Raw genomic sequence first — 23552 nt, forward strand, 5'->3', positions numbered from 1 at the left:
GATGAGCTAGGAGGGAGTACTGTTCCCAGTAACACTTGTTAAATATCTAGTATGTCAGAATGGGGAATAAAGCACCACTCTCCTGAAGTTGAAGTCCACTACTTAAATCTTTTCCCCTCTTCTATTGCTCATCAAGGACAGCTGGACTCACAAGAGAAATTATTTTTAAAATGCTATGCAATCCAGCTCCCGCTTCTTCTCTTACAGGTAGCTCTACAATTTATATAGTGCACAGAGAAAAAATAAATAGTCTTCCTACCTTAAAATTTAAAGAATTTACTTTTAATGCCAGTGGTCAAAGTAACCCAAGAGAAAAATACAAATTCAACTTTGTTTTTTTAGTTAAAATTTTCAGTGATAAGAGAGTTAAAAATCTCCCTGACCTTTTATTTTTAGGTTACTGGGTATCATTGTTCAGAATTCTAAGAAAGGAACATTCTGTGCTGTCACTGTTTCTTCAAGAGTGTTATTATTTTGCTTTGCCTGTGCAACACAAAAAAAAAAAAAAAGGTACTTTATTTAAAATGTGGATGCAATGTTCTGCATCAGCTATGCTTCAGCAACAACTCAGAGGCTACAGAGCCCAAAAGATCAATACTGTTGCCCACAAACTGATCCTTCTGACAACTCCTGCTCATAGCCACTGAGTTTCTCCTCCCCCCTCTACTACAGATAAACAATAGTACTCTGCGTAAAAGGCAAGTAAAGCTTGTACTTACCTGAGAGAATTCACAGCTCAAATGTAAAATAACAGCATTGTGTTTGCTCATTAGGCCCACCGTACAACCAAGGAGCCCCATATGCAGCTCCAGTGCTACCTGCCTCCCAATCCCAGCTGAAGGAAGATGTATGCGTGGCCATAGCCTTCCTTTTGAGACAGGCATGGTCCAGTACTAGAGTCCAGCACTAGGATTCTTGGGTGTCTAAGAAATGCCAATGGTCTGGTTGGGAAGCAAAACCAGTTCAAATTCTTGTAAGAGAGGAAGAGGGTCACTCTGACTTGGTCTACCTTTTCTAGCTATTGGTTTGCCAGATGCAATACAAAACAATTTGCTCCTTTGTTAGAATAGCTATGACATATTCCAGATTCACAACACATAACCAACCTACTACAGCTACTGTGCATTAAATATTCCTGAACATGACCTGATTTTTTTAAACAGACCAGTTACTAAGTCACAGGAGGGCTTACAATTTGTAGGTAGCTGAACTCTTAACAAGAGACAGCTGAGCATGGCATAAACAAAAGGGAAGAACTGCTAAACTTTGAGATAATTTCTTTTTTAACTACTAATGTAAAATAAAGAAGAGAGACAGCTGTATATGCTTTAGAATACCACGTGACCATAGAGATTGCCTACGGGATTACACAGGCCTCCATCACAGCAAATCAATGAAGTATTGCCTTAGTACTCTTCTTAAATTTGACTATCAGTGTTCAAAGCATATGCAGGCTCAGTCATTTTTTTGTATTTGTAAAAATTTGCGCTAAATTTTTCCAATGTATAGTAAAAAAAAAAGCGTTAATCTTGCAAAAGCATACACATAGCCTTATAATGTATAAGTAAATGTATACTTATGTATACTTAAATGTATAAGTAATGCTACTGTACTCGGTACAGATACTCACAGAAGAGCTAAATTATTGACATGATCAAATTTTTACAGGACTATGGTTTTAAGCTTTACAGAAATACATACTTTAAAATGTTTACTTGGAAACTGATTGTTTACACTTTTGAAATAGCACTGGAATATTTTTGTATAGGTAAAAATATATTCAGGAATTAATACAAAGAGTCTTTTCTGAAAAATAAACAAACTGCACTGAAAAAATAATCAGAAGGATACTTACAAAATTCAACTTTAAGAACCTAGATGAGGTATTTAACTTAGGAACCCAGACTGTCTTTGCAAGCATGAGTCTCAGGAAGTAAATTCAAAACTTCTCAACTGTTGTGACAGCCAACATGGCTTCACTAAGGGCAAATCATGCTTCACAAATATTCTGGCCTTCTACAATGGGGTTACAGCATCGGTGGATAAGGGAAGAGCAACAGATGTCATCTACCTGGACTTGTGCAAAGCGTTTGATGCTGTCCCACACAACATCCTTGTCTCTAAATTGGAAAGACATGGGTTTGATGGATGGACCACTCGGTGGATAAGGAATTGGCTGGATGGTCACACTCAAAGAGTTGCGGTCAACGGTTCGATGTCTAAGTGGAGACCAGTGACAAGTGGCGTTCCTCAGGGGTTGGTACTGGGACCAGCACTGTTTAACATCTTTGCCGGTGACATGGACAGTGGGATTGAGCGCACCCTCAGCAAGTTTGCTGACACCAAGCTGTGTGGTGCAGTCAACTCACTGCAGGGAAGGGATGCCATCCAGAGGGGCTTTGACAGGCTTGAGAGGTGGGCCCATGCAAAACTCATGAAGTTTAACATGGCCAAGTGCAAGGTCCTGCACAGGGGTCGGGGCAATCCCAAGCACAACTACAGGCTGGGCGATGAGTGGACTGAGAGCAGCCCCAAGGAAAAAGACCTGGAGGTGTTTGTTGACAAGAAGCTCAACATGACCCGGCAATGTGTGCTTACAGCCCAGAAAGCCAACTATATCCTGGGCTGCATCACAAGAAGCATGACCAGCAGGTCAAGGGAGGGGATTCTCCCCCTCTGCTCCGCTATTCTGAAACCCCACCTGCAGTACTGCATTCAGCTCTGGGACCTCCAGCATTAGAAGGACATGGACCTGCTTGAGTGGGTCCAGAGGAGGGCCATGAAGATGATCAGAGGGCTGGAGCACCTCTTCTACAAAGACAACCTGAGAGAGATGGGGTTGTTCAGCCTGGAGAAGAGAAGGCTCCGGGGAGACATTACAGCAGCCTTCCAGTACCTAAAGGGGGCTGACAAGAAAGCTGGGGAGGGACTTGTTACAAGGGCGTGTAGTGATAGGACAAGGGGTAATGGTTTTAAACTGAAAGAGGGTAGATTCAGATTAGGTGTAAGGAAGAAGTTCTTCCCTGTGAGGGTGGTGAGGCACTGGGACAGGTTGCCCTGAGTGGTTGTGGCTGCCCCATCCCTGGCAGTGTTCAAGGCCAGGCTGGATGGGGCTTGGAGCAACCTGGTCTGTGGAAGGTGTCCCTGCCCATGGCCAGGGGCTTGGAACTAGGTGATCTTTAAGGTGCCTTCCAACCCAAACCATTCTATGATTCTATGATTAGTTTCTCTCAAAGTGTCTTTATGTAAGACAGCTCAGGCTCTTCTATGGGCATTTCAGACCCTCAGCCTCTCTGTCTCGAGACTTACAGTCACGTAAATCAATTAAGTCATCTCAGTCAAAACAACAGCAATAGGACAGGCAGAAACTATAACTAGACTTTCAAGTACCTAGAGGTAGATAATTTTTCCCAAGATTTTTACAGTTCTTATAGAAATGTTTAAAAAACAAACAAAAAAAAAAAAAACAAAAGAGCCCACAGACACCTCTTCCTTTTACCATTTCAGAAAATAATAATTTTCTATGAAGAACTGCATGTTTTACCTATACTAATTATTGAGAACATTTAACTTCAAGTTGCCAGCAGAATTTAAAAAGGAATAAAAGTAGGTTGCCTTTTAAATGGCAGATAGAGCAAATAAGTATTCAAGAAATATCCAAAAGACACACAGAAACATTGCAAGAAAAAAAAAATTAAGCGATGTGAAGAGAACGGTCTCACTACAGCACGATTTTTGCTAATATTCACAAGATTTCAAGAAAATCAAGTTTGCCAGGCCAACAATAACGACAGCCTACGCTATTTAAGGCATACTATAATAGCTAATGTAGAAAATACTACAGAAGTTACCATGTGACTAAGTCTTCTACACAGTAAATACATAAAAATGATAATATTCTATAGATTTAAGAATTATTTCAAAGATTACTACAAACCTCTGTGCCACTCAGTAAGCTTTGAACAGGATGAAGTAGGGCATCTATCACTGCATCCGTATATAAACATTCAGCAGCAGATCCTGTTTGATCACAAAAAACTTGCAGAATCTCCATAACAAGACTTGCTGGAGAATAATTGTCTGGTGAACACAAAAAGCATTTGTTTATATTTTAACTTACACAAACATACCTATATGGCTTATGTAGATGCTTCTGAATTATAACTTTGTTAAGCACTGATTTAATACAGTTAGAGGGAAGAAGGAAAGGTAAGGGACGAAGGGAAGAGAAGAATCTGCACAAATAACAGACCCAAATTAAAAACTGCAAAAGAAGTTACCACATGCCTCATTATATATATATTAGCATATATTAAAAACAAACATTTACCTGTATGCACTGCCAACGCTGTCTTTGGGTAACTTGGAGAGTAATAAATAAGCTGAGTAAATAATACCAACAGATCGGTAATGGATACACCATCTATTTAAAAAAGAAAAAAAAAAAAAAAGGAAGTACTCTGCAAATTGAAGTGCAACTTTAATTTCAGAAATAAAATGGATTTTGTAACTATACGTAAACAATGCTTTGCTTTATTGAGGAAAACAACATACGTACAACTCAAAGCAAAGGAGATGCATGTCCCTGGGACTCTACCAAGGTATTTCACAATCAACTTAAAAGGCTTTATCTTGCTCCCAGTTTAGCCATTTGCAATTTTACCATGTCTTCCACTGAAACAAATGGCCGCCAAAGTTTGAGAATGCCAAATATACACGGCTGTAGGAAAAAGCATTACCTTGCTATTAGATTAAGTAAAACAACTGGAAAAGAGACAACTCTTCCTCAGGCCTGAAACAAAAACAACAAACATGTAGCTAAATGCAGGTTGGGAACTATTGCTCCAAGTTTAATGTAATTAAGTTAATAAATCAGACAATTTGTGAGGAAAGGGTTGCTATCTATGAAGCTGAGAAGGAGACTATTAAGAAGACAGATGGTGTTATTGTTACTTTTGTAGGGGAGAGAGAAAAGCAACCATCACCAATGGATCACTGCTTGAATGGTGTTATACAGATAATCCATAAATGACAAAAGCACTCGATTAGTAGATGTTTCTTCCTCACAACTGTTCTACATTGGATCTATTAAGTCCTGATCCTCAAACCAGAGGGACAAAATACCTTCAAAAGACAAGTCTCAGAATTAGTATCCAGTAATGTTTTGAATTCTACACGGAATTAATAGAGATATTAATGTAATGGAACACTACAATTGTTCTCACACACCTGCATTTGCCAACCTGCACAACATATCACCATATGCAGATTTCTCTGGATGTCCAAGGGCTTTTCCATCTCATATATCGTATCCTTATTAATACCTCTGTGCCACAGGTATCGACCTTTTCCTGTACCATTGTTTTACCTTAATTATATTAATAGGTTAAACTCAGAGCAATTGTCTTCAATTCGCAATTAGCTTGAAATACTGATTTTGTTTCACACCTGACAAACAGTTTTGGTCCCTGGATGTGTCTCTCTTCCAGCCAATTCTATCAATCCGTTTGACAAAAGGTATTACTCATACCTAGAAAGACTGAATCACTTACACACTGATCCAACTCTTCTTCAACATGAAATTAATATAGTAAACATAAGGATAAAAGCAATTTATTCAACCACATCCATCAAAGATTAAAAAAACGTTGATGCTCAAAATTACCTATACCTTCTTTTAAGAAAGGTTTCCAAGCACAAAATCACTGAACAGAGTATTGTCCTATAATGTCCACAATATTGCAGTGGAAACATGTATCAAGTATGGACAAAGTGTTGCTCAACAGGTTCCATTTTCATCAGCCCTCCTCTTACCTGTTTTATTTTTCAGCTGTACTGGAAAGAGATTTTGGCCTTGCTTATAGATCAACAATCTTCCTAGAAGGCACAGTGAATGAACAAAATAGATGTACTGCAATTCTGGTCCAGTGTAAGAAAAGTTCTGGTTATCACCTTTAACAACAAAACAAAAAAATCAGAACTTGACTCTTTTAGTTTACTTCACAGTATCTAGCTAATACCTGAAACGTACACGGATCATTTTGCTTACAAAGACAGACAGTTTAAGTAATTAACCACTGCTATTAGTGTTCTCTCAAAAGATGGATATACAATATTTTGGGAAGAAAAAGAACAGATAGAACGTCTTCCTCTTGAGGTAGCACGCTCAAAGACCTAGAGAATGTGGATGTATGTGCATATAATGCAAGACATGCAAAGATACTCACTACAATGCTGCTGGGAGAAATCATTGACTCTGGAATTTTTATTAACTGCTGCCTTGCAAAATTCAAAATAATCAAGACATTGCTGGACAGCTGCATTAATCTGTGGAAAAAAAAGCACAAAATAATAAAATACCTGGTATTTTACAATTTAAGTCATTCTCCCTTGTATCCAAGGACTGTCCTTTAACACAAGAACCTAAACATCCACTTCACTGCAATTACCTCATGTTTCAGTGCTTTAGATAGGCTAACCAACAGAAGGCCAAATTTTACAGGGCTATTAAAACACACTGCCACTATTATTACGTTATAACACTACCAGGTCTATAAGCATTAAGACAATCTATAAAAGAGAGTACAGAAAACATGCAAGTATTTTGAGAAGTTAATAGCAATCTGTGATTGCCATATTGTTATTACCATGGAAGATTTTCATCTTCCACACGTGAAAAACTTTGACTTGAATACACTTACTAAACTGTAAGTTTGGTTGTTGGGTGCTGTCAGTGCTTTTAATTTCTTTGCAGAAGAGTTGTATCATTATCATCTAATCAATGTATATGAAAGTTTAAAAATTATCAGCATGGATTTAGAATTTAATCACAAATACAGCACATAAACAAAGTACATTTAGATTTATTACAGTTTGGAGGTGCTAAGATTTACTCACAAGTGTAAGTAAAATATACAGACATACCCAATAAATAAAAAAAAAAACACTTAATTGAATGTTTACTTTATGCTTATAAATTAGATTAGACTACCCTGCTCATGGACTTCCTATTATAAACTTATTGTTGCATGGAACATGCTTTATTCCATGCTCTCTTCTATGAATACAGATAAACAAGACAAACGTCTTTTATAGCTGTCTGTATCCTTGTCTCCCATCTCAAGGTTTTATCAGTTACATATATTTTACATTATATTCCATTTGTATTACAAGATTTTACAAAACATAGCCAAAGTCCTGTCTATATCAGTGGATCTCACATATATATTGGTCTTACTGAAAACAATGAAACTTCCACCCCGGTGAAGAGATCTGCCCACACAGAATATGTGATAGGATTAACGCCTACGTCACTGAAGATGTTTTCCTAGTTTGATTTATTTTGCTGACATTTTGAATCCTTAATGCTTCATATCCTAACTTAAAGAACACAATGGCGGTTTTTTAGTCTCTTTCCACCAAAAATCCAAATTCAGCATAGTATTTTTGTGATTTTTTTCATGCACCATTTGCTATTTTTATACATTGTCAGAAATAATTCTAAATATGAATGCAACATAAGGAATTAATAAATAATAATCCTAATTAAACACCTTCTACAAAACATCCAAATTTCCCCTTACTCAGAGCTGTCACATACCCTTCTTTGCACTTAACAATGATTCATTTAAGCAAAGAGAAAGTTAAAAAAAAAAAATTAAAATCAATAAGGTTCATCTAGCTAAACAACATGGAACAGCTCTGACAAAAGGGGAAAAGGAAAAAAAAATGCTCAAACCACAATGTGCAAAGCAAGAACAAGTTCCAAGTAAATTTGCCTTGGGTATACTTACCAAAGATTTATACTTCTTTTCCAAAAGCCTAAATACCACTGTTCTGCTGTAATACGCATGCTAAAATGACAAAGAAGACCTAATGTCAACTTCAAACATGTAAGTTTTATTTTCTAATTAAGAAGTAGAAATCATCTCTGATTCTGTTCTATTAGGGATCCTGTGCACAGTATATATTCAATGTATTGAACTCCAGCTTGTATAAACCAGTATTAAACTCAATGGAGCCTTTTGTTCGCACTACATCTAAGATGACAAAAAAAACTAAGTCATTCGAAAAATGTGTAGCAGAACATGCAATAAACAGAAAAATAACTACACTGAAATGTAAGACTATGTGTTCTGACATTGCCATGTAAATCCCAAATTATAAGTTTATATACGGTAGGCTGCAAAAAGCTCTAAAGTCCACTGGAGGTTCGCAATTCGGGTGCAGCATATCACATATGTAACTGCACTTTCACACTCATCACTCCTTCCAGAAAAATATTTCTATCTTTTGATAGCTGTCAGTCAATTATGACAAAGGGACTGAAGTACCAAAGCGCAGTAAGTTCTCAGAAATTTTATGAAAACTAGTAACTGAATAGAAATGGAGGGAGAGAGTAGTGCTAAAGGGCAAAGGACATAAATGAGTAAAAAAACCCAAAACCCAGACTTCCTTAATGACAGTGCTCATTATAGGTTGTTATCAGGTCACAATAGGTCTGTGATAACAACAGTCATAAATCAAACTTTTCAAAATATATGTTAGACATGAACAAGTTACGGGGTTGTTGGGTTGGGATTTTTTTGCTTACCGTCCACTTTTTAAACCATACTGCTTTGATATCTAGCAGAGCCAAGAAGTAGACTGGACTCAGAAAATCTGGAGAGGCAGGATGATTAGGCTCGTGTTTTACTGACAAAAGTGACAATGTACTCTCCACTACTTCTTCCATGTACCTTATGACACAAATAGGAAAAAATGAACAGAAAACAAAAATCACTTAAATCTTTCCACCAGTAATACTCAGGAACAAATTTCTGGTAAAACCTCATTGTTCAGAGAAATCATAAATATTGACATTATCTTTAACTTAATCTTGTCAGGACATAAAATTAATAACATACATGTGTATTCTGCTACATGATAACATATTTTACTACACTTGTTACTTCATAATACTTCAAATCCAAATTATTTTTGTTAAAAAGCACTTCAAAAGCTAAGTAAGCAGCTTAATATGACCCATGACTACTTCTATGCAACTTGCCTATTCCACTTTTCCCACCCTCTATTCATATTTCCCCCCCTTATCACTGACCAGTCATCTGTGCATCCTGTAATCAAACTTCTGCTAAATTTATATGCATCTATATGTTGAAAATCATTAAATTAAGAAACAATGACAGGTTTTTTAAGGTGACATACTTTTCTGGATGACGTATCCAGGAAGATGGAGCTTCCTTTTGGTACTCATTTAAAAGGCGGACCTGAAAACATAATTATTAAAATTAAAAAATAAAAGAATGCATGATCTTTCAGTAATGACAAAAAAGGTATGGAAAGTTCATTTATACCTTTTTAAGTAAACGATTTATGTCTGTGTTAGATACATCCAGACCAGCTGAAATACGAAGAGAGTATTCTCCAGAAAGAAAGTACAACTCCAAGTGTCTTGCTAAAAAAGAAGGAAAAAAGACCAACCTCACCTCCATGACAACAGTGGCAAAACAGACTGTATTATACAGCTTCATTACAAAAGTTAACTGATTTTCAGGAAGTACATGGCTCATGAAGCCTTAAATGTAATTAAAGGCACGTACCTAAACTTGTATAGACTTCTCTTGTCATATTAAATGGAGAAGAAGAAAATGTTTTTGCATAGAACCTAAGAATTTTCTCCTAAGAGAGAAAAAGTAAGCAATGTATGAAACAGTCACGTAACTGCATTTTTATTGCAAAATAATCAATATGTAGTGGCATTATTCTTAACATTACATATTGCTGAGATATCTCTAAAGATGTGAAGCATATTTTATAAAAATATACAGTTTGGGACCACAGAAACCTACAGTCCAAAGGAAATTTTACGCAAACACTTCAAATGACAGCACTAATGCAAAGCCTTACTGAGATACAAAGAAGCAGATCAGGGAATATTGTTGTACTTTGCCATTAACATTAATGTTTTCATGTTATTAAATGTACTGATGACTTGTAAATAGCACTGTTTCAAAAAAAATTGTAGACCTTCTAAGCTGAAAGAGAAATACATGACAGCAGCTGGGGCAACTTTCATATGTATTTGATTATCACTTTAAAATTCAAAGAAAAAGAAAAAAAAAGGTTTAATTGGCATAATAAATAATCTAAACGCAGTTTAAGCATCTGCCATTTTTTTTCTTCATCAGGGCCTGTGTAATATTACTATGTATCATCTTCTTATGATCATGGAGGATATACCTGACTTATATAGGAAATATTAACATGACATATTTTACAGAAGAGTTTTGTCAATTTTTTTATATATGTTTGCTGAAAGATGTTCTAACCTTTTCATTCCCATTAAAAGATATGTAAATGAATACTCCAGTATCTAAAAATCCTATTGAAATCCTGTTGTAATCCTTTAAATCAAGACCTATTGGAATCATATAGTTCTTTTACTTCAAAAAGAGTTTATCTGATATATACACAAATAATAAAATGTCTTGGGACCCTGCTGGACTACTCATAATACATATGTAACTTCTTATTCCTCTTCAGTACTCTCTAGTAAGGCTACACATCTGATAACTAAATACAGAACATTAGCTTACACTGAATGTTGCATCAGGATCTGACAGAGACATCATTAGATGCTTACGCAGATTTGGCCAACACTCAGAGTTCAGTATATCAGAGGGAGGGGCAAAGCACAGTGTCTGCAATGCTTCCTGGCGAACCTGAAGTGGTCAAAAAGATAAACACCACAAATGTGTTCACAGCAACCTCTCAAATATGTAATTCACAATATAATTTGGAGGAAGAAAGGAACAGGACCTGGGTGCAGAACAGATAAGGAATTCCAGAATACTTACCTTCTGCTATATTTTGTATGGTAATTTAGACCAAACACTACATCACTACATATTTGAAGAAGCGACAAACCATTTTATATAGGTTTTCAATAATGAATGCAAGGATTATGTTCTACTTTCTGCTTGTAATCAAATATTTTATTACCAGGGAATACAGGAAACTATCATCAAATACTACAAATGTGCCTAGCAGCTCTATAAAATGTCAGTAAAGGAAAATGGAAACAGAATTACCAGACACTATGTTTTACTGCTGAATTTTCATCAGCATTATAATCTAAATTTCAAATAACTTTTTTTTTGTTCTATTCGTAGACAACTGTAATCTCTAGTAATTTATTTCATATTCCTGAAACAAACTGTAGGAAATTTGAACTATATTTAAGAGCATCAGACTTTTTACTTGGTTTTCTAGTAAAACTCAAGTCACAATGTTCATACCAGGGTTCGTACCAGTTCCCACCTGCCTTTTTCAACTGCCAGACAATCCCAAACAAATCTTACTGAGACAACACTCTCAAAATGATGCTTCTCCAAGCTTCAAAAATATCAGCAGCTGGTGCTGATTGGTGGTTAGAGACCCAAATTAGTACTGCCACTGACAGGAAAGCAAACCTAACTTGGACTTTATATATTCCATCTGGCAGCAGCTTGTTGGCAAATCAGCAGGCATCTCTCTCTTCTGATGGGGGTAACGCAAAGGACAACATAGAAGTTACCAAGAAGGGCAAGGGGCACGTATACAGGAAGATAAGCTTCAATAACTTTACTTCTCACAGAACAACTTTTTTCAAACTAAAAATGCCCACCTATAGCACATAAACTCCTAAGGAAAAAAAAAAAAAAAAGATACTTGCTGAAACACAAAAGATATTTGCTGCAACACTAGTTTTTGAACCAGATGGTTATGAACAATGAAATACTGCACTGCAGAGCAGTTGCTGCACTGAAGCTAAGATACATGAACCAACAAAGACAAGATTCCACCCAGGTACATATGAACTCTTATGTATATACAGTCTGTTTTCCAATATACCATAAACATTCATCCGTATTAACATTTTTTTTCTTCTTTTAAACTTACTTCCTTAGGCTGAACAGGGTCAAGCCTTTCTGCAAGCAGCTGCAATTGTTCTTGACTCATGAACGCGTAACTCTGTAATACACATTATAAAACGATCATTTGTATATTTTATTAAACTGAACAGCAAAAGATTAAAATCATCAGTCTTTCTGATATCTAATTTACTTTTAATAATTAGGACTTCAACATTTACACTAATTTAACATTAAAGTCAACATTCTAAATGTTTTCTGCCATTTGCCCAAAGCTAAATTTACAGCAACAAAATTACTGTTACATATTTTACTTTGCTTTACTTAAGTTTCCTGTGTCTTCATAAAATCCCTTATAATAGTTCATTCAGTAAATATTATAGCATAGTGCAGCTGCCTGGAAATGAACTGCACATACTTGGCTCCTAAAGTAAAATCACAGAAAGTTAGACTAGCTTTTACCATTATTTTATCTTTTTCTATGCAGTACTTGCATAGGTACTTTAGAGCACATGGGCATCATATTAATGTCATCTAGGATATGCTGTCTAAAGATTAGATAGCTAGTACAAGCTTAGTACTTCAGAGTGAAAGAAAAGTAATTAATTCATTTCAGGATATATCAAAGATAGCAAGGATGAATCTTTTTTTAGGGCTGTTCTCAATCTCCACTGACAGAAACTTCACAATTTTGCAGTACCATGCTTATTTCATAACACAGAGAGAAAACACATTGTACTTGGTTGAATGAGGAGTCACTGTCAGAACAGTTGTCTGTATAATAGCCACTCTGACGTTCGTTCTTTGTTTTACCATCCAGCTCCTTATTACGCATCCGATCTTCTTCAAACTTGTTAATCAAAGATTCTACCACAACCATCATGACATTCTTCAAGGCATGCATCATTTCTCTGTATCTGAGAAGTAAAAATGATTTTAATATTAAAGAGCATCAAAATCATTAATTAAAAAAAAAAAATCATTAAATCATGAGTAACTGAATATGGCATAATGCTACTTAGACACAAACTCACTGAATTTACAGAAATGAATGAAAAAGAAATGCAAATCCAAAATGAGCAACAAAATATGTATGTATCTTAAATGTTTCAGATAACTATATTTTGAAATTATAATAAAATTCCTTTTTGCCCTTCTAAAAGCATTCAATAAAATAACTAACATAATCCTGTTCTGGTAGATTCTTAAGAAAGAACAATGTGAATCCACTAAAAGGGAGAATCTGTCCCTGAGAAAACAGGCCAGTTCTCATCGTTGTTACTGTTACGTTTCTTCAAGTTCAACATCCAATTCTTCTTCTGCTATAAGCCTCAAGCAGAACCAATAAAAGAGAACACATTATCCTGATTCAAGATCTTGAGTACAGGTCACACACACAAAACAATTTTGTTTCAACAAAACCAAAACCAGGGTTTTTCTAAGTTACATAAATTGAATAATAATATCCACAAGGAAACAATTCAAAATAAAAGCTGCTTCAGAAAAACCTCCTATTGTAAAATGTTGATATTTTATTTCCAATTATTTTTTACTTTAAGGCTATTATTTATTTTACAGTCACCAAAGATATAAATTACCATATTGTGTATCCTCCTACCTCTCATATTAAAAATATAAGATACAGACATATTTAGTTCATTGGAGCTTCTTCTACCAACTTTAACAAGCACAAGAACCCTAAGGTCCTGATCCTCAAAACAAAAAGACACAAAGAGCATAACATGAAAAACAGTCATCCTAACATCTATTTTCTAGGTGAAAATAAAAGCCAAGTGTAGATGATTAAGAACTGCTTTCTAACACAAATGACTGTACTACGAAAATACAGAATGTATCACTAAGGAGTTAAATTCCTTAGCACATTTTTCTCCATAAATACTTTTAAGCATCCTACCTACCACAGAAAATGAGTAATTGTAATGAACAAAACTGGAACTTTGAATGATCCTGAAATGGTAACAAGACCACCACAGTGAGACCCAATAATGCTCAATCAGAGTTCAGAATGCTTGCAGACAGGTTACAAGAAAAGGACCCTATAAAAGCATGGTTCATAAAACATATTTCTGTGTACTTCTAGATAAGAAACCTGAAAACAAACAGAAAATAAAATCTCCTAGAACAGAAACATACACTATTTTTTAATTCCTTTCTTACTGAGGACACATAGGAAACAATAGGTATCACAATAAAATCCTAGTTCCACTAAAAAGAGAGATGGAGATGAAGTTAAGATTGTGTAAAAAAATGAGTGAAAAAAATAGTTTGGCTGAAGTAGTGTACAAAATCATTTTAGTGGCTAAAATATGAGATTCAAAAATTGCCTTTTTTGTTTTCTTCCTCTGCAACACAAAAATGACCACCGATGCTAAAATAGTGGAGGGTTGCTTGGTTGTTTTTCATTTTTCAACATTCACCATTTCAGGTGCTCAATTTAATTTCATTGTTTATACATTGTAATGGTTTGACCTCAGTAAAGCTCTCATCATGACTCTCTGTGACAATTAAAGAGGCAAGGACCCGATTCACTGTGATGACAAAAGTATACTGTCTATTTTAGTTAAAGAAACAATACTTTTAAAACTGCTTTAAGCATTATGATGTAGCTAGATTTTGTACAGGAATTCCAAAAACAATGCGATGCATAGACTAAACTTTTGAAGTTTTACGTATTTTCTAGAAAAAACAGCTGTATATACTAAAATTCATTTTATAAGTACTACTAACTACTGCTTTAAAGAGTCATGGCTATTATCTGCTTATGCAAATTTGAAATCCAAAGCATGAAAATTCAGTAAGAGAGCTACCAGCCTCTGTATTCCAAGGAAAAGTTATTTTAATGGCCACAGAAAGGTGAATAGAGTTAGTAGGGAAGAGATGACTAAGAAAAGAATTTTACTGGTAGTCACAGAGGTTTTTCTATTTAAGGCTTCTTTACTAAATACAGTGTTCAAAACCAATTAATCTCGTCCACAGACCCTATAGTATGCTGATATGTGTTTTTGCACACCTACTGATTTCTGGCCATCTGACAGTCTGAGTCAAAAAGATCTTGGATAATTATACACAGTTGGTTCACATACCAATTCTACATTATACAGCCAGCACTGTGGAAGTATCTTTGCATGTACACTAAAATACAAAGCAAGATAGCTCAAACTTCAATTTTTAAACTACTCAATGAAAGCAGATCTGACTAAACATATTACTCTCACAGGACACCTGGTTAGATCCCAAGGAAGCAATCTTAAAAAAAACCAAAACACACACATATTCTTATTTCTTTATTTAGAAAACAACATTGTCGTGCAGACTCTCCATATATATCTAAGGAAATTATCAAACTTTACTACCTGAAAAAAACAATTTTCCTTTAGGCCAACTTCCATATCACAACTGAATTTGATTTGCAGCTAGTGAATAGCATGAATTAGTGATTCTTCTCTCAAATCTTACCCCTGCCCAACTCCAGACCTAGATACCTCAAGAACTTCATACATTTGCTACCAATCTTTTTACGCAATGGTTCATAATCTTAATTCCAGAGTGAGATGAAGCATGAGAAATTGCAATGTAGGGTGGGAATATCTGAATTGCTTAGCACTGATTTTTGAAAGCAAAGAATCACTTTTGTTACCCATCGGTTCAGAATTTGTTTTTTCAAGACAAGTTCCGGAAAGGAGAAAGGAAGGCAAAGACCTAGAAGAAACAAAAATGTGAATTACATTTATATACTCACTCTTTTGATTCACGGGTCTTCTTAGTAACATGTTGGACAAGCGTGTCATAGCCAGATACTTCACCCTGATTCTGAGCAGAAGTACATTTTTCTGTTTCTTCTTCAATCACAGATCCCACAGTATTATTTATATATTGTCTAAGGTATTTTACAAACTCATAGCTGCAACAAATATACAAAATTAAAATGTAACAAATTTCCTTGAGTTCACCATCAGACATTTTCAACTTTGTATCAACATTCGCTACTTGCAACAGCAGACCTGTTACTTTAAGGTAAGGGTTTATGACTTGCAGAAAAATAAACTTCAATGGTGTAAAAAAACACAATAAAGTTTGATTTTCTTCAATATGGTCATTATCAGCCTATTCCAGGAAGAAACAATAACAAATACTTTCTAATTTCTTTTTGTGCTTCTTCTAAATGTAAAAACCTTCTCAGACAAAAGTTTAAGGTTTTGTAGACAAAAATCATAGAATATCAAGAAAACTCAAATTTAAAATTCCAAAAGAAACATTACTTGGAGCATTCTGAACATAGAACTGTCTTATGGTAGATCCATCTGGTATTATTATTTACGCAGTATACATGCAAACTGAGAAGAAACACAGAAAACACAATTTATAAATTCTAGCATATAAGCATGTCTAAGGCTTATGAAAGTCTGTGTGTCAGGACAGTATGAGGAAGATCTCAGTCAAACCGACAAACTAGCTGTCTGTGATTACATGGACATGTTAAACATAAGGAAATCAGCACTTTACGCTCTTATTATTAGATACTCACAGAAACTTGTTTAAACAAAAGAATAATCAGAGGGGGATTTCCAAATGAAACACTCACTGGGTCCTTTCTGTATTAGCTATAGAAATTGCTAAAAAGTAGTGCTCAGAATATATAAACTTTTTTGTTTTGTTAGTCTTCTGATTTGTATAAAGGACAAGGCAAACAAACACAGAAAAAAGTTATACATAAACAGTAGAGTATCATTATATTTTCATTACATCAAATGCAGATGTGCAACTACTTCCTGTTAATTTGGATAAATACAGAGTGAGAAAAATGCAAATAAAAAAGTCAGTTCACCATGTAGGTACAGAGTCCAAAGCTATAAAATGCAAATGTAAATGTAAATAAAAGCAGCTGTTACAACAGGCAGCAGCTTTTGCCTTTCTTGGGTACTAAAAAAAAAGAAAAAATATCAGACTACATTCAAGATACATAAAAAGAAAAAAAAAAGCACAGAGAATTGTGTCTTGTATCATACATACTTCCTCACTGCTAGATTGCCTACCTCAAGTTCCATCAGATATAAAGTTCTGTTCTCTTTTTTTTCTGTCATTTACCACTTATTTCCATTCCTACATCACTTTTGTTCTCAATGAAAGTAACAGAAATACATCTCAAGAAAGATGCAAACATGTTTATTTGCATTTTCATTTGTCTTCAAGGCTGGCTTTTTACTTCTGCAATAATGAAATTGCACATGACTATCCACTGAATGAAAGCTTTCATAAAACTTTCTCCCATTTGTTTTATGACAGTAACATTTCCAGGGTATACATTTTTGCAGTGACTGCGTTGCTCTGAAATACAAAGCAATTACATCATTATTCATGCCACTAAGTTTATGTCTGCTTGATGTCCTAGCCTTGATCTTCTGCATCATTCTTCCACCTTAAAAATGTTTTGTAAAAAATAAGTGTTTCAGCAACGACAGAACTACTACTTCACATACAGAATCAAGGCAGACTGATCTGCTTGAGCTTACAAAGGAAGCACAGGGAGGGGGGGAAGTGTTAAAAAAAACTCTAGGACATTAAGGAAAAAAATACAACAGAAAACACACTACTTATACAGTTAAAAATCCTGATTTCTACTACTGCACATAAATTTTGAACTTGATTCAATTTTCCTTTTTATTAGCTTTTTGAGGATCCTGTGTTTCTGTCTTTTCTATGTCAAAGTGGGAACACAGGATAAAGTAAGGCCTCAAAATCTGATATAATTACTGAGGCAAAACAACCATGAGGCAGAAACAGTGCTGATCAAAATACTGAGCTTAAGTAGCATGTTGGACAATCCAAAAGCACACACTACTAATAAAGGAGCTTGCAGTCTGGATGGATGGGGTAATGGTCAAGGAGAAAGTTTCTTAATGGTCTCACTAATAAATGGCCATATGACCTCCCTGACCTTCCATGAAAACCAACCTATACTGCTGTGGGTCATGAACAAGACTAGAATACCTCCAGAAATATTCCAGCACCAGAGAGTAACGCTCACATTCTGCATTCAAAGCGTACTTGATTTTCCATTAAATGTAAGTTAAAACTTCTCATGAAATAAAAGTATCTTTAGGATCACCAATTTTTTAACATACCAGAAAGAGTAACGGATGCCATGGTTTCACTATTCTAAAGGGGAAAGCTATGTATGCATTATTTCCAGCAGCTGTAGAATTTACTCCTTCATCCCAAGTATTCTCCTAATAAGTCCTCAGAAGAAATACTGACAGAAGTCATTTCATAGGGTTTTGGTTGTTTGAGCTTTTTTACTGTATATATCTTCCTTTAAATAAAAAAGTTTTTCTTTCAAAACTACATGTAATTTTCAACTTTGATATGTTTATAACAAATTTTTTTATGCTGCTACTTGTCACCTGGTAACACGGTGCTCAAAATTCACAAGACTACCAACAAAAGTGTTACCTGTTACAATTTGTAATACAAATTAAACTTGAGCTAAAAAACATTTTAAAGGATTTAGCATCTTCAGAAGATACAAGAGCATTAAAGTTTTAAAATCACAGTGAGATTTTAGATAAACCCTAGTTCTATTTCACTTATTTACTTTTACCTAACTTCTACCACTGACAAAGCAATGCTAAAACCCAGACAAATTTAAGAGAATGTAGATAGCGCCACTTCTGAAAAAACTGGCAGGGAACGAGCTTTATCAGAAGTCAGGTCACAGAACTCTGGTCCTTATTAAAACGTCTTCAGGGTTATTTCAGCTTGATACTCTCTTGACTTGTCATAAATGCATACTAAAAATCTCCCCATGTGTTAAAAAAACAAGTTAGAATACCATGGAAGGGAAAGGAGTGTGGGCTCCAGAAATGTAATTGCATGTAAGTGAGGTCACACTGTCAAGTCTGATTTAACAGAAGTGTGATGGGGATGCTTTATTCTGCTTTATTCAAAACATAAAAGAATGACTACCTGATAAGATACACAAGGGTTCAGTAATATAAGCCAGAGAGATGAAATATGGAAGCCAAGTAGCCTTCTGAAAATTTACCTTATTTTGAAAAACAAACTTATATTATCTGGCAGGTGTCAAAAATATTGCCTGACAGCCTTCAGTGAGAATTTCTTCTAGCTTCTGTTCGCATGTGCATTTAGTACATTGGACATACACATGCATCTGAGCTGGTTAAGTTAGGTAGTTTTTTTAAGTTCCTCTCTCACAAACAGCTCATCAATTACTACTACAGTAAAAATATATTACCAAGAATTGAAAAAAAAAAGAAAAAACTGAGAAAAACAGCAAAATTAATTTTATTCTCTAAATTAGCATCTTTTGAGAGTTGATTAGTGACAGGAATATCTATGCATATAAATGCATACACATTCACACAGCAATATAAATTGTAAACATTTACCAGGAATAATATAGTAACACATTTCACCTCCTTTAATGTATTAAAAATAGCAAAAATATTTTTACTTGTGAAAATTCTCATCTGTTTCCTCCAAATGCAAGAGAATCTCTTCTGCACATTCTACTGATGGGGCTCCAGTGATTTTTTCCTTCACACTCTGCAGCAACTGCCTAAGCATAGACTGTAACAGAGCTTCATCTTCACTTGTAAAGTGAGACATCTGTATAAAGCAAATATAAGAATAACAAGCTCTCAGTTTGGGTTTTTTTCTACCCTTCAAGATGGTAAGAAAAGCATAAATCCCTTAAATTGCTACTTTTTTCCTGTTATCAACAACATGAGATTTTCTATCAAAAGACATGAGCACAGACAGGAAACATTTGATAGAGCTTATCTTCAGACAAACTGGAAACAAAATAATCAACTCAGTTTTAATAAAAGTTATCTTAGTACAATGCTCTTAAATGAGATATTGCATTAAGAAAAGCCTGAGTATTCCTGTTCATAGTCGCTTAAGGACTTGCCCATCAAATAGGCACAAGACTACAGTCTAATTTAAAAAAGTGGGGGGTTTACAGCTGTAATGACTGTTATTTTGATGAGAAACCTCTACAAGTCTCTCAGCTGCTCCTCATTCACTATTACTAGGCAGTTCTGACATTTGGATCCCTCTACTCAGAGCTGTTGCTGTGCTGGTGATGGAAGATGCTGGCAGCTTTTGCAAGGGCCAGGTGGAATTATCAGAACCATTTAATATCCCTATAGTAATCACCTGCAGTGACCTGACAAAGTCCTGTCAATTTAACCCTACAGCTACAGGGAAAAAGTGGGAGAAGCAGCAGCAGTGAGAAACTGGAAACATCTGTCAAGTCCAGAAGACAGCATCTTATCACTTTTATTTTCAAGGGTTGCAAAGAAACCCAAAAGCTCCATTTCTATCTTGATTAATTAATTAACCTGAATTCATGGCTTAAAGTTCTTTATATGCCAAGGAATACTTCCAACGCCCAGTGGCAGTTCTACCTCATATATTTCTAGTCTATTTGAGGAAGAACAATGTAGAGACCTTTGACTTTTTTTTAATTTAAAAAGAAAAAAGTCAATCAATGACTCTATAAGCACCTGTGAATAAAAATACGCACACTTGGAAGAGACTATATAATAAATCACTTCTTCAGACTTAAACACTATTAACTAACAAAAAAAAAATCGAAGCCATACAGCACCAGCTGGAGGAGTTACCCTTTATGAGAGGTAACGGTTCCTTGAGTTAGCAGTTCTCTCTGGTAAGGAGCACAGTTGCAGAACATTTTACTGTGATCAAACATTATTCAGCATTAACTCAATCATCTTACCAGAAATAGCATTAAAATAAAGTTAAAAACAAAACAACAAGAAAACACACAAAACACTTGTAATAAACTTAACTCCACAATTTGCAGTCCTCTTTCTTATAAATTAGCATCTCAAGATATTTAATCAAAGTCAATGCATTTTTAGGTCCATATAAACCACTCTCATAAGTCTTACATTTTGACCTTAGCATTGAACAATATCCTAATCCCCTGCAAAAAACTTCACTCAGTATTTTGGTCCGACGAGGCATTTTTAGAAGTGCAAGTATCTGGATACCGGTTGGCAATCAGTGCAAAGCCCCACTCAATTTATTCATAATTGCAAATCATGAGTGTTGCAGTTTCACCTCCAGTTTGCTTTGAAAACTCTTACTTGACTTATGTACTAACAGAGATGGTTATCTTTAATTTGTAAAGGTTTGTGGTTTGTTGTGTTTGGGTTTTGGTGGTGTTTGTTTGGGGTTTTTTTTTCTTCCTCAGCAGGTATATCCCCTATTCAGTTTCTGGGTAAAATTTAAAGGACCATTTTCTCCCTAGAAGACCTCTACCCCAAGCCCACTTTGTGCAGTCTTTTCAAGCTCAAATTCATTTTCCCGGCACCATCCCACAACGGCAAATTCTGCCCCAAAACCCAGGGGATGATTCAGAAGCGGCCTGTCATTGCCAGCATTTATCCTTTCACAAGCCTTTCCCTGAGCAAGGCTTTGCACAGAGAATCCGATAATTTTAGCAACAAACCAAACGGCAGCAGTTACCAGAAATACGAGTAGCGCGAGAATTCCTACCCCTTCTCGATTTGTACCGCCAGTCATTCGACCCCCTACCGGTTTTTCGGCACTGAACAGATTTCTAGTGGCAACTCGCCTACGAGAGCGGCTTGTCCTTTCAGAAGCGCCAGGCGAAGAGGCTAATGCCCTCACCAGCCCCTTCCCTCACGCTATCGCTAAAAGCGCGGAGGGGCGAGCCCGCCTCAGCACCGCGGCTGCCGCAGCCGCCCTCCCCTCACCCCGCGGGGAGCTCTCCGAGAACGTCCCGGCCCCAGCGGCCCACACTCCGGGTTCCGCCCAGCCCCAGGCTCCGGCCGGGCCCCGCGGAAAGCGGCGTTCGCCGTGCGCCGCCCTCCGCCCCGAGCCTTCCCCACACACACACACACACCCCGGGCCGGCGGGAATCACCTTGAGGCGGCGGCGGCCGCGCAGTTTCCCCGGGCGGCGGCCCTTAGCAACCGGCGGCGCCCGCCGCCCAGTCTCGCAGGCCCCTTAGCAACATCGCGAGAGGCCCGCCTCGGCCCGCCTCGGCCCGCCTCGGCCCGCCTCGGCCCGCCTCGGCCCGCCTCGGCCCGCCTCGGCCCGCCTCGGCCCGCCTCGGCCCGCCTCGGCCCGCCTCGGCCCGCCTCGGCCCGCCTCGGCCCGCCTCGGCCCGCCTCGGCCCGCCTCGGCCCGCCTCGGCCCGCCGGTGTTGGCGGCCAAATTACGCAGAGCGAGGGTGCTGAGGAACAGCGCTGACCTAGAAGATTAATCTGCCCTCTCCGCTCTTTTTCAAGGGAAAGCCCGTGGCTTGGGTGACTGGGACAAGTTTATCAGTAAGGGGTCGTCGTCGCCCAGCAGAACTCTTAATTAAACATTCAGCTGCTGATAACTTGGCTCTCCCTGTCTCCAGGCTGGTGGTCAGGGCTCACCCTTGCCTGGCCCGTGGTGGCCCCCAGCCTTCGGTGTGGTGTAGGTTTTTCCCCTGTAACCAAAGGAATTTACATCAGCAAGGGAGCAGGTTGTCTCAATAAATAAAAATGTGAATGGCGAGGTATTTTCCAGTGCTTTTTAACTCTCCGTCCCTTCCTGGGATGGAGGAAATACTACAAAAAGAGAAAATAGTATTTTTTTCTGTTCGACAAATAAAGGTGTAACACAGAACAGTGAAAGCATTTACATTTGAAATCATTTTCCATTAGCTTAGCTATAACAAGCTGGAAATGAGTTATAATAAACACTCATAATGATGTTTGACAGTGCTTGCATGTAAGGTGACATGAAAAATTGTACATTTTTATCCCTTACTCCTGCTTTTTTCTAACGATTTTGGTAATGTCAGTAATGCTAATCTTCCATGACAACATGCTGCTGTAAATGTATCTGTAGCCCCTTCAGGTAACAGAGCTCTACCTAAGTGTGGGGATCCAGTCTCTCACAGTAGAACTACTAGCACGTTGGCTCCCAGCACGTAAAGTGCAGTATTTGTGTTGAAAAGTGATGATTCAGGAATTGAAACATAAACCTGTCTTACTGCTCATTCCTCAGAAAGAAGGTTTTGATCAGTTGCAATGGAGTCGCTGCGGTACTTTTAACGCCGTTCTCTTCAGCGCTGTGAAGTGGCCGGTGCCCTCAGGTACCCACAAAACAAAAACTGGAACAATTGTCTGCTGACTGCTGCTTGCAAAGGATCTTGAGTAAACTCACCAGAGTCCTCAGCTCAGCCACGCACTCATCACATCTTCTAAGTAAGTGCACTGTTTGGAATGGGCTACAGGTGACAGCAGCTTATTCTTCGCCCATGCCAGGGTCTTCTTTCATACGCAACAGAGCATTTTGCTTCTTTTCTGTCCCCATACCAAATGGGAAGTGCTGTGCTGTGTTACAGCACTTCTAATTCCTCTATCACTTCACAAGCGCTGATTCAAGTGACAGCATCTCAATTTCATGGCTGCTGTGGAATAAAGAAACAGTATATATAACATTCAGCATTCCTGGTCCTTACTGAAAGAGCCTCCATTTTAGCATGCCTTTCCTATCTTATAAACCACCTTGTAAGACAAATTGCAGTTGTAGTGGCAACACGGAAAGATGTTGTCATGGTACCTG

At 37.0% G+C, this 23552-nt stretch overlaps 1 protein-coding gene across 2 annotated transcripts in view; it reads right to left on the reverse strand.

The window, feature by feature from the left end:
- The window catches only part of TBC1D32 (TBC1 domain family member 32), an 88917-nt gene extending 66933 nt beyond the window's left edge, over nucleotides 1-21984 (reverse strand). The window contains exons 1-15 of one of the 2 annotated variants that reach the window (XM_075046849.1): nucleotides 21873-21984; nucleotides 19408-19562; nucleotides 15676-15837; nucleotides 12655-12832; nucleotides 11944-12015; nucleotides 10599-10724; nucleotides 9603-9681; nucleotides 9357-9457; nucleotides 9208-9269; nucleotides 8594-8738; nucleotides 7794-7853; nucleotides 6228-6327; nucleotides 5815-5952; nucleotides 4331-4423; nucleotides 3938-4080 (exon numbers count right to left, since the gene is read on the reverse strand). In XM_075046849.1, the coding sequence (XP_074902950.1) occupies nucleotides 3938-4080; nucleotides 4331-4423; nucleotides 5815-5952; nucleotides 6228-6327; nucleotides 7794-7853; nucleotides 8594-8738; nucleotides 9208-9269; nucleotides 9357-9457; nucleotides 9603-9681; nucleotides 10599-10724; nucleotides 11944-12015; nucleotides 12655-12832; nucleotides 15676-15837; nucleotides 19408-19562 (1614 nt within the window). In that variant the 5' untranslated portion in view covers nucleotides 21873-21984. Of the gene's footprint in view, nucleotides 1-3937; nucleotides 4081-4330; nucleotides 4424-5814; nucleotides 5953-6227; nucleotides 6328-7793; nucleotides 7854-8593; nucleotides 8739-9207; nucleotides 9270-9356; nucleotides 9458-9602; nucleotides 9682-10598; nucleotides 10725-11943; nucleotides 12016-12654; nucleotides 12833-15675; nucleotides 15838-19407; nucleotides 19563-21482; nucleotides 21550-21872 lie in introns of those variants that run through there. The other variant, XM_075046848.1, reaches the window with a different exon arrangement.
- Between the last annotated feature and the right edge of the window lie 1568 nt (nucleotides 21985-23552).

This window comes from Buteo buteo, chromosome 15 (assembly GCF_964188355.1).
Source record: "Buteo buteo chromosome 15, bButBut1.hap1.1, whole genome shotgun sequence".
In the NCBI taxonomy this organism is placed as follows: Eukaryota; Metazoa; Chordata; class Aves; order Accipitriformes; family Accipitridae; genus Buteo; species Buteo buteo.